The 11,298-nt window shown below is 41.2% G+C and overlaps 1 protein-coding gene across 4 annotated transcripts in view; it reads left to right on the top strand.

Moving 5' to 3' along the window:
* NCAPG2 (non-SMC condensin II complex subunit G2) overlaps positions 1 to 11,298 on the top strand; it is a 45,821-nt gene that overhangs the window by 3,145 nt on the left and 31,378 nt on the right. For 3 of the 4 annotated variants that reach the window (XM_011380595.2, XM_023523597.1, XM_023523599.1), the window contains 6 exons: positions 2,335 to 2,469; positions 4,898 to 4,992; positions 5,569 to 5,638; positions 8,099 to 8,185; positions 10,438 to 10,533; positions 11,170 to 11,295. In XM_011380595.2, the coding sequence (XP_011378897.1) occupies positions 2,335 to 2,469; positions 4,898 to 4,992; positions 5,569 to 5,638; positions 8,099 to 8,185; positions 10,438 to 10,533; positions 11,170 to 11,295 (609 nt within the window). Of the gene's footprint in view, positions 1 to 595; positions 770 to 2,334; positions 2,470 to 4,897; positions 4,993 to 5,568; positions 5,639 to 8,098; positions 8,186 to 10,437; positions 10,534 to 11,169; positions 11,296 to 11,298 lie in introns of those variants that run through there. The other variant, XM_023523598.1, reaches the window with a different exon arrangement.

Genomic DNA, 11,298 nt, shown 5'->3' with positions numbered 1-11,298 from the left:
TTGCAGTCTCCAGATAACTGTTTTGTGAAACAATTAGTACTAATATTGTAGTTCCCAACTTTTCATTAATTGGGGAATTTTGTGTGAGTATAATGGCATTCACATATCTGTGGATTATAATTATGGGTACATTATTAGTATTTTCATTCTTGAGCATTTCTGTTCATAAAAACACTGCAGTTTTGGTATTTATTATAATAGTTGTTTTTACTGTTTTTCACCAATGAGCCAGAATTTGAGGCCAGCACACTGATGGATGGTTGTAGTGATTCTCGGTCAGTAGACCTGAGCTGGCTCTGGCATGAATTGTCACCATGGTGTCATTGCACTTATGTTTGGATAGCTTTGATATCTGCCTCTTAGAGATGTGGGCAGGATGCCCTCTGTGAGTCTCCCAGTTTAAAATTCTCTATATTAGTGGGTCTGCTTTTATAGCAGTAATAAAACAATTTTTAATTAGTATCATTTGTATTCTCTAAGTAATGTATATAAATCTTTGGCAAATCAGACATAAACTAGTGCTTAGCAAACCTTCCTAAGTCATGGTGCCCCACACTGTTGAGTCGCAGCTAATTCTGATCTGCCCCTCTGACGACACTTGCTGGGTCTCCTAGGTGTCCTGTACGCGCTCCCCGCATCTGAACGGAAGCTGCAGGGCTCCATTCAGGACTTGTGTGTCACGTGGTGGGAAAGAGGCCTGCCTGCCAAAGAGGACATGGGCAAGACTGCTTTCGTCATGCTGCTGAGGAGGAGTCTCGAGACGAAAACAGTGTGTTTGCTTTTTACTTAAACAGTGCACATGTTTATATCATTTATGAGTGTGTTTCCTCGTCAGTGGCCTGACCGCAGTGGTTTCTCCAGTTAGGTGTTTTTTTTTTTAACTGCAAGATGTTCAGAGTTGGCAGTCAAGGTGAGCAGCAGCTCCATGGTGCAGCTGTATGCAGGATTTCTCCTCCCTTTCCCTCATATGTGTGGCCTTTGTCCTCCCTCGTGTCACTTCATAGTTGCAAGGTGACTATTCCAGTTACACCTTATGTGAGTTCAGGGCAGGGGAGAGCGGCAATACTGAGGCAGGAGACTGGGCGTAGCTGCCCATGCTAGTGTGGTCCTCAGAGGCAGACCCTGTGGTGGCACTGGACAGGGTGGGACCTGCACTGTCGAGGACAGGAGGGGGCAGGAGTAGTCAGGCACAGCCTTCAGACCCAGGTGCAGGTGCCACACTGGGCACCGGTGGGCAGGAGGGTGGGTGGGGGTAGGATTGTTTCAGATGAGAGCCCAAGCCTGAGGACCAACGGAGAGTGAGTGCAAAGCTTGGCTGTAACTTGGGCTGTTTTTCATCTTTTAATCTTTGGTGTAGTTCAGAAATCCAGAAAAAAACAAAAAACATTTTTCCCCCTGATCAGGGCAACAGCAGATACTTATGTTCATCTTAGAAAATTGAGCAAATGAAGAAAAGGGAAAATGAGAAAGATAAAAATTGTCCACAATTCTACTACCCAAGGTAATCATTAGGGGTATGGAGGGATTTCTCTGGCACTTCTCCCATACCCCCGTGTCTTTTTTTCACGACAGATTTCTAGAAATGAAATCTGTAGGTCATTAGGTTCGAACTTGGAGGTCTTGATGCATATTGTCAGCAGCTTTTAAAAAAGCTTGGACCCACGCTTGTTCCTACCCTCCCTGTGAGAGTCTGTCCTATTGGGGCCTCCAGGGAGCAGTCAGTTTTGTGACAGAAAGAGTCCTTTGGGTACAGCCTCAGCTGGCAATCTGATGTTTCCTAGTGGCCGTAGGAGTGATTCAAAACCCTTGTTTATGTCAGAATTTATCCATAAACCATCATTGATTTGTCTTTTTAAAATCTATTTTCCTGCCATTTTTCGTTTAGCTTTTCAATCAAGACCTTTGTTGTCTTCCTAATTTTCCACACCTGCGCTGTTTGGTACAGTAGCCACTAGCCACATGGGGCTATTTAAATTTAAAGATAAGAAAATTAAAAATTGGGTTCCTCAGTCACCCCAGTCACATTTCAGTTGCTCGACAGGCTGATGTGGCTGATGGCTGCCACACTGGACACTGCAGACGCCAACGTCTTCCCCGTCGCAGGAAAGTGCGGAGCTGTGCTGGGCATCAGTGCATCTGCTGGCTTCTGCCTGTGTTTTGTAAAAGTGTTCTCTAGAGTTGCAAGAGACATTTGCAAATTTTAAAATGTCATTTTTCTTTTTCGATGTATAGAGTTGTAATTACTTATGATATAAAATATTCTTATAGTTAATTTGAAATGTGACCTGTTTATTTAAAAAAAACTAACATTTTTCTTTTTTTATGTCATTTTAGGGTGCAGACATATGTCGACTTTGGCGTATTCATCAGGCTTTATATTGCTTTGATTATGATTTGGAGGAAAGTAGAGAAATTAAAAATATGCTACTTGAGTGCTTCATCAATGTTAATTACATCAAGAAGGAAGAGGTGATTAGGTTTTTCTTTTTTGGTTTATTTGTGAACTGCTTTTTAATCGATTTTTTTCCCTAAGTTCGTGTGGTTGCTGTTAGTGTGTTTAGTATACCTTGTTTTGATGAAAGAGTTATCTTAGCTATCAAGGGCCATGATATTTATTGCATATCATTTTTACTACATGGCAGTATTAAGCAGACATTTTACAAGTCATTACTTATTTTTCATCATTAAGTCAGTTGGTAACAGGTGGCTGTGTGAATCTTGCAGGACCTGTGATTGCATTAAATAAGAATGATTAAAAATAAGGTTGAGAAAGCACTTCCCGGTGGATTAGAGCTGGCCCTCTGCCCTCACTCCAAGTTAATTGGCATGTACTCAAAACTGTCATCACCCAATAGTCTCGATTTCTTTTTTCTGCTATCCAGTAAACCCAGAGAGGCTTCTGGCCCTCTGCTTCACTGTCCATTCTGGTGGTCACTCCCTCATGTGGTTACTGAGCACATGAAAGATGGCCTTAACTGTAAAATACACATGAATTCAAAACTTAGTATGAAAAAAGTATAAAATGTTTCAATAATTGTTATACATTTATTATGTGTTTGAGTGATAATATTTTGGATATATTGGCTTACACAAATACATTATTAAAGTTAACTTTTTTGCTTTTATTAATGTGGCTACTAGAGAATTAAACATTAGAGTGACTTGCCTAGTTCTGTTGGACAGTGCTGCTGTGCTGTCTTAGGGTCTTTCTGTAGTTGTTTATCGATCATTGACTGTCCCGGCGAAGCAGAGGAGACTGTTGCTCATACTGTGGAATACAGCCTCTGTGCTTAGTTGCTGGTGGCCTCGCAGACCCGTATGTGAGGCAGGCAGAGGAGGAGGTCATCATTCCTCTGGTGGGATGGGCAAAGCTTACCCAGAGGAGGAGGGCGAGGCCCCGTCTGGAAGCCCTTCAGAGGAGAATTTTCTCCAGGTGTCACAGCTAGTCAGTGGTGGAGACCGAATTTGACCCAGTTTGCCCACTCCAGTGCACCATCTCTATTCAGCCTGGGTCAAAGGCCATCCGTCATTACTGACCATACTGACCAAGACCTTTGGCTTTTGGGGTCAGAAAGGCCGTTTTAAGATCCTGTTTGTTCACTTCGTGGGTGGTGGCCTTGATCAGACTACTTTCAACCTCAGTGTTTCTTTTTGCACAGCGGGAACAGCAGTTGGTTTCTCACTGGCTCCTGTGAGGAGCACGTGTGGCGATGCGTGTAGAGCCTTCTGCGTGGTGCCAGGCAGGTGCCCCTTCCTCAGACAGGGCTCTGACTGCTCATTGCCATTATCACAGCATCACCCTTGGAAAAGATGCTGGATGAGGGGCCTGTGCCTTAAGAATTTCCAGGATTGTTATGAAATTTGGGGGGAGAGTGAAGTTAAAAGTGGATTCAGACAAACGAACGTAATTTATATTGCCTTATACACAGCAGTCGAATTCTATTTGTTTAACATATATATGTGTACGTACGTAGCATAGACAAACACGCGTGAATGTTAAAAGTTTTTTTTTTAACTCATACACTCTTTTGTATTTAAGATACCTAACTAGTTTCCTAATCAGTTATTAATTTGATTACATTAGTTTCCAAGCATTTGGGGTAAACAGTAAATACCTCATACTCTTATCGACAAGTTGCTTGCAGTAAATACTGGTTTTTAACTTGCTTGATGCACGTGTGGTCACTCTGCCATTTGCATCGAAGTGCATTGCGTTTCCGTCCGTGAAGAGGTAATGGCGCTGTTCGCCAGGGACGTTCTTGATGCATTGTATGCATGCAGTCTGTGGTGTGTATAGGTTCACGTGTGTCATCTAGTAGTGTGCATGTAAATTAACTTTACAAGACAATATGTATGCCATTTATAACTTGGGGGTTATACGTATTTGAAAATTCTTAGCAACTACTTACCCCTTAACTTTACAAGTCCTCTGTTTTCTCATTTATAATAGATGATATGTGCTAATAATGTTCAATTCCATTCCCACCCAAAATGGAGATTTCAAGGATTCTTTGATTTTGGGTTATTTAGACCTCCGTGACAGAAGGAAATGTGAATGAACCATTGAACTTACCTGCTGGGCAGTATGGTGACTGCCCGTCTTGAGTAATTATGTGGTCGAGCAAGAAAGGAACTCAGTGGTGTCCGCTGCTAGCCTCTCAGATGGAAGCCTTCCCGCCCTTGTCCTGCTGTCCCTTTCGGTCACCTCGAGGCTCCCACTGCATCCCCACACAGGAGTGGACACCAGCACAACTCCGGTCTGTGGACACTGAGTTGTAATGGTGGACGCTTCCCTGATTAGGAATAACCACTGTCGATGTTATTAAACATTCAAAGAATTATTTGGTTTTTAAGAACTGGGAATTTTTTTATCAGATCTGCTTTTTTTAATCTACAGGGAAGAAGATTTCTTAGTTCTCTATTCAATTGGAATATCAATTTTATTAAAATGATCCACGGGACCATTAAAAACCAGTTACAGGGATTACCAAAGTAAGTATTAAACATAATATTTTCTGTTATTTTAATTTCATTTTGAAAGATTCTATTTGACTTCACTTTTAAAAATTATATTAATGTATTGGGAGCTTTAGAAATTCTCTCTTAAATTATGTTATTTATCGTGGTCTTTCATATGACTGGATATTTTCCCTGCTATAAGAAACCATTCTTTTTCAGTAAATTGAGATTTTAATTTGTAGGAGTTCTTTAAATAATGACATTATTTACCAGTTAAATCTCAGCCTCAGTCACAGTATAGCCTGTGTCCCTAACACCCGCCATGCCATTTGGGCTGTGTTCTCATGGTTTCACAGAAAATAGTAAAGTTCTGGGGGAGCCTTGACTGAGAAGGAAGAAAATAGGTTGATACCGCAGTTCCGCCTCTGCAGACTTTCTTCTTACTCTACTTTCTTCTGTCGGTAGATCACAAATCACTACAGTTGTTTTGCAAAGCACTAGTTTGAACCGAGTTTCTTCTTCCCCAGGGTAGGAGAGTACCTGAAATAATATACTTGAAAACTATAATGCTTTGAACTTGCATTAAAATTTAAAAATTTTCTTTAATAGGTGTTTGATGGTCCACATTGCAGAGATTTATTTCAGAGCTTGGAAAAAGGCTTCAGGGAAAATTTTGGAGGTATTTCCATTTTATTAAATGTTAACACTTATTTTTTATTATGTTCTCGTTACTAAATAAGCCATCATGGAAGGGTCACTTAAAACTTGTGTTGATGCTGTCTGTCAAAATAAAGACAAATGATGAGAACCTGTGTGGTGGGCTCCACCCCGTGCGTGCTCGTTCCTGTGCTTGAGCACAGCCCCACATGCCCGTCCCCAAAATGTGCAGTGGGCAGCTCTGGACCTGCAACGTCTGGCCACATGTGGCTGCTGGGCATGTGAAATGCCGTCAGTCCCAATGGAAACGTGCTGTAAATGTAAGAAACATACCTGATTTTGAAGACTTAGTATGGAAAAAGAATATAAAATATCTTAGGGATATTTTTTATCCCTAAGTATGGAAAAAGAATATAAAATATCTTAGGGATATTTTTTAAAAATATTGACTGCACATTGAAATGATACTGGATATAGGGGCTAAACAAAGTATTAAAATAATTTTACCTGTTTCTCTTTTCTGGTTTTAATGCGACCACTAGAAAACTTAAAATCGCGTTCATGGCTCGCCTTCTGTTTGTTGCACAGTGCTGCTTGTGAACCTCAGGGCACTTCTTTTAATTACATTATTTTTGAGAATTTAAAGACATTTGGTTTGAATATGGCCAACCTTCAAAGACTATATGATATCTATATTATGAAGACATGGCTATATATAATCCATCACAATTAAATATTCAAAGGCCGTGTTGGCAACATCATAGGAGTCTGCCCGATAGCCCTTACATTTTTCTCAGACTAGGTTCTCAAATGTGTTTTCTTTCCCTCTGAGAGTAAGATTTTACTTTAAGTCAAAAAGAAGTGTTTCCTACTTGGGGAGCAGACCCTGAATTGGCGGGTGGGAGAAGAGGTTTGCAGGCAGAGGGGCGGTTACCTGAGGTTTGGAGAGTATTTCGATCCACTCTGCTCTCCTGCCCATCTTAAGCTGGTTTCTATGACTTCTGCTTCTGAAAAGCAAAGGATTATCACTTATTTTCCCCTGCTGACAACTTCTAGAATAGTTTGACATGATGTAATTTGGGGGAGGAAAGGGGATTGTGCAGTTTTTGCGTCGTATTACGGCATGAAACTTGTCCACAGGAAGGGGTTTTTGTCCCCCTTTTCTCCAGTAGTGGTTTAAAAAATAGGAGTTTGTGACTAAAAACTTAATTATTTGACTAGATCTGTGCCAAATTAGCACCAGCAATTATACTTCTCGGTATTCTCCTTTCCCTTTCTTCCCCTCTCCCTCTAAGTTTTTAAAGCAAATTCTAGACTTGCCATCTCATTTCTATGTCCTTCCGTATGCATCTCTAAAAATATGGGTATGCAGCGCTATTATTGTACCAAACAAATTCCTGGGTAGATTTAAAAATAATTAAGCCATATTTAAATTTCTCAGCTTTGTAAAAATGCCTTTTTACGGTTCTTTTTTTGGAATCAGGATCCAGCATGTTTCCCAATGGCATTTGCTTGTCATATCATTTAAATCTCGTGCAGCATTCATCCCTCCCTTTTGCTTTTTAAAATCTGTGCCACCGATACATTGAAGAAACTGGGTCATTTCTCCTGTAGAATGTCCATATGCTAGTAATCAGCTTGAGAGACTCGACTTTTATGGCACAGATACTTAACAGGTAGCGCTGTGAATCTCCTATTTCATCGCAAGTCCGACAGTCTAGTCTGCTTCTCCCCATGAGATGGCGTTAAGATTTACTAGTGGCTTCAGGTGAAGGAAATATTTTCAGAGATAACGGAGAAGAGGTGAATATTAGTAGAAAGATTCACTGATGCCCCTCCTTAAAACCATGGCATCGGGGGGTGGTGCAGAGCACAGGGCAGCTAACAGACCAGACCGTCCAGTGGGAGCTTGAGCTGTCCCTGCTGGCTGGCCTTGCTCCATTCAGTCGCCCCACTGTCGAGGACCCTCAGTGCCCTGGCTTCCCCAGGAACTTCCCGCAGCCCGTCATGCCCCAGCCCTCTCTGCAGCAGCCCTGAAAGACCTCGTTCCGGTCGGTTTGGAATCTTGGCCCCCACCTTCAAGGTAGTTTAGTGGCAGTTCTGGACAGGCTCTTGCAAAAGATCCAGCCGTCTGAGGTTACAGGACGGCTCAGGAAGGGCTCCCAGCTCACTCAGTCCCTGAGCCCTGTCTGGCTTGAACTAACCTTGTGCTAGGGGGAAGCCTGCCCTGCCAGTTAGCACAAATTGAAATCTCATCAAATAGGTAGAAGGCTAAATGTCGGCTTTGGTGTATGAAAATTAAAGGAGTTCTAAGGTGTGCACTACAACAGAAGAGCTCTGATGACAGGGCCCAGGTTTTCCCTCATGAGACAGAAGACGGTAGGGCGGAGGGGCCTTTGGTACTCAGACTGCTGCACGGCCTGCCCCTCTGTCTGGCAGGACGTGCGCACACTAAGAACTCGCGTGCCGTTTGTCGTTCCAGACCATAGAGCATGGCTGCATCCAGGACTTCATGTACCACGGCATCCACCTTCAGCGGAGGTCACCGGTGCACCCCAGAGTGCGTGAGGTGGGCGACACCCAGCGTTTGTCGTGCGCGCTTAAAAATCACGTCTCATCTCCTTGGTTTTTAGAACATTGTTTTTCTTAAATTTAAAAATTAAGTTTAAGCTTTCATGGGCATCAGTTACAGGGATGTCTCAGAATCTTGATATTTGATGGCTGGCAGTTTCATCCTGCCGCCAGAGTCTTAATTAGGAAAGCAAAGGTATGCCGTTAAGGCAGCAGAACTTTACCTAAACCACCTTTATTAAAATGTCCAGAATCATCACTTTCTAGCTGCGACTACCACTTTTTCAAAAAAGAAAATATTTGAGATTATTTTTATTATTTACTTTTATACATATTTCCATGTTCGTATTTTGCAAACCAAATGAAATGTTTTGTTAGTTTCTCTTGTTAAGATTTTTTTAAAAGGTAATCTCAGAATTTATATATGAATTTTATCCTTATATCGTAAATAGTAAATAAGGTAATATATTGTAAATGGTAACTAATTTTATCCTTATATTGTAAATGTAAGTGAGGCTCTGTTATCAGTGCCTTTATCACACTGACAGGTGTTTGGTAATCATACTGACCCTGGCCTGAGGAACTGGGAAGTCCCCTCTGTTACGCTGATCAGTGTCCTATCCTAGGTGTTGCCTTGTCTGCTTGCTGTTTTGGTAACCTTGTGTCAAGAGACTAGGTGGACAAAGGTTGCTTCTTTACTTTTTTGATTAGTGAAATTGCAGTTATTTGTGGAATATAGATATACTAATTAAGTTTAAGTGGATAAGAAAACATTACATTATCGATGATTAACTTTGAGTTACTCAAAGATAAGGAGTCCAGAGATACTTACCTACCCGTGCCCCCAGTCCCAGTGTGACTTCATTAAGCTGTAGGTCAGTTGAGTCATTTATTTCACAGGATGGTTTGGTGCTTTCGATTCTGCTTGGTCATAAGGAATGACATGTTGAACTACAGATTAGTTGCTTCACTCTTGGTACCAAATAACAAAAGACTTCTTCATATCTAATTTTTCTGCTGTGGTAGTCAGAGTAATTAAGATATTTTAAGTATAGATGTCACTATTTGATAAATTTATGGAAAAATGCACAGAATATTGAAGAACATCAGATTTCACTTTTTAAATGCAATGTATTCCTGGACCCTAAAGAATTATTATCACTGCTTATAACACTTTATAGCTTATTCCTCAAATCCTCCTTTGGATAAACATATATGATAAATGATTTTATTGATATGCTGCTGAAAGAAGCTTCAGGAAATGCTTTAGAAATCATTTGAAAGTAATCCCCGTATTGTTGGAGGAAATCTAAAATTAGGTAACAGTAATGGTTGCTCAACTCAATATACTAAAATCCACTGAATTGTATACTTTAAAAGAGTGACTTTTATGGCCTGTGAAGTATCTTAAAACTGTTGAAAAATCTTTCTATGAAGCAAGTATATTTTGATACCAAAACTTGATAATATTGTACACAAAAAACAAAGTGTAGACTAATATCATTTATCACAAAACTCCTAAATAAAGAACTAACAATCAGAAAAAAATAATCCCCAGACCATAATTCTTTTAGGATGAAGTTGACTCAAGTTCAGTTAAAGTGTAGGCTGTCGTTTAGCCTGTTTAATTTTTTTTTTTCATTTTTTACTAATATAATTTTAGCTCCTAGAATTGTGAATTAAGGAAGTAAGGCGGAATTGATTGTTGCTGGGGACAAGAGTCTATGAAGAGTTGCAGGAAGATCCTTGCTGGGAAAAGGGAGGAGGAAGGAACACAGGAACAGTCACTCACAGGGCAACCCCGTTTCTGATTTCTCAGACGTTTTGGGAAGCACTTGGTGTCTAAACTGAGCTTGTGCTGTGAAGGGTCACTAAGCAGCGACACTTGTTTTGAGATGCGCCTTTTTTGGGTGTCCATTATAGGCTCTTAGAACCAAACAGATTTGGAGCCTAGTGCATTGTAGAGCCGCAGTGAGCTACAGAAACCACTTAGGCCAACTCCTTTCTATTTACCCTGGAGGTTATGGGATATGTGGCTGTTGGTAGCAGAGCAAAACTAGAACCTAAACCTCGTATAGCCCCAAGGTCATCACTCAACACTGTCAACACTCAACGTGGTTCCTCTCAGGACTGAGGCATGAGTGCCTGTTTTGGGGAGGAGATGACGCTCTCCCTGTGGATTTTTCAAATTAGGATCTCAGCTGCTTTTTTAAAACACTACCTCTGTTTTCTTCTCTTCTTGGCTCCTAGGTGCTAACTTATTTTCACCATCAAAAGAGAGTTCGGCAGGGAGTGGAAGAGATGCTTTACAGACTGTATAAGCCCATCCTTTGGAGAGGGTTGAAGGTATGCAGTTCAGTAGCCTGTCGTGTTTGGCATGTGCCGATGATGCTGTGAACTCAGCATGCTCTAATTCAGAAATGTAATAAGGCAATAAAAATAGGACTGGAGGCTGGGGGCTTCGTGAAATTTGGGGACATCTTATTCTCATATTAAAAGCATTAAACTGGGAGTCTGATTTGGCTTAGTGCTGACTACACAGTTGGAAGGGGACTAGTCATGCTAACAGCAGAGGTGGTGGGGGTTCTGCAGAGCTGGGCGGGGCTGTCCTGGTCCCTTAAGACCTCCTGCTGGTGACTGGGAGCCAAGATGACAACACTGAGTGTTTAAAGGACCACACCAGTGATTTTCAGCACAGGTAACTGGTGTCGGGAGTGGGATATGATGGTCTCTGTGTCGTAATGACACAAGGTGGGTTTCGAAGCAAGAAAATGGCTCTTTTTATATCTGTCAACACTGAACTGAGAGTTTGGCTTAGCTTAAGGAAGGTCTCGCAAGTGCGGTTAATTTAAATGTTAGAATTGTCTTTAATTTGTAAATGTGTCTGTGTTGTGAGGCTCAGAGCTTTATTCCAAGAACTCTACACTGAAGCCTTTGAACAACATCTCTGTGGATCCTGAAACTGTTCTTTCATTATTGTAGGCCAGAAACTCTGAAGTCCGGTCAAATGCTGCACTGTTGTTCGTTGAAGCATTTCCTGTTAGGGATCCAAACTTCAATGCCATTGAAATGGATAGTGAAATTCAGAAACAATTTGAAGAACTCTATGTA

The sequence above is a fragment of the Pteropus vampyrus genome, unplaced genomic scaffold (genome assembly GCF_000151845.1).
Source record: "Pteropus vampyrus isolate Shadow unplaced genomic scaffold, Pvam_2.0 Scaffold396, whole genome shotgun sequence".
NCBI classification, from domain to species: domain Eukaryota; kingdom Metazoa; phylum Chordata; class Mammalia; order Chiroptera; family Pteropodidae; genus Pteropus; species Pteropus vampyrus.
This window is presented reverse-complemented; position numbering and strand designations above follow the sequence as displayed.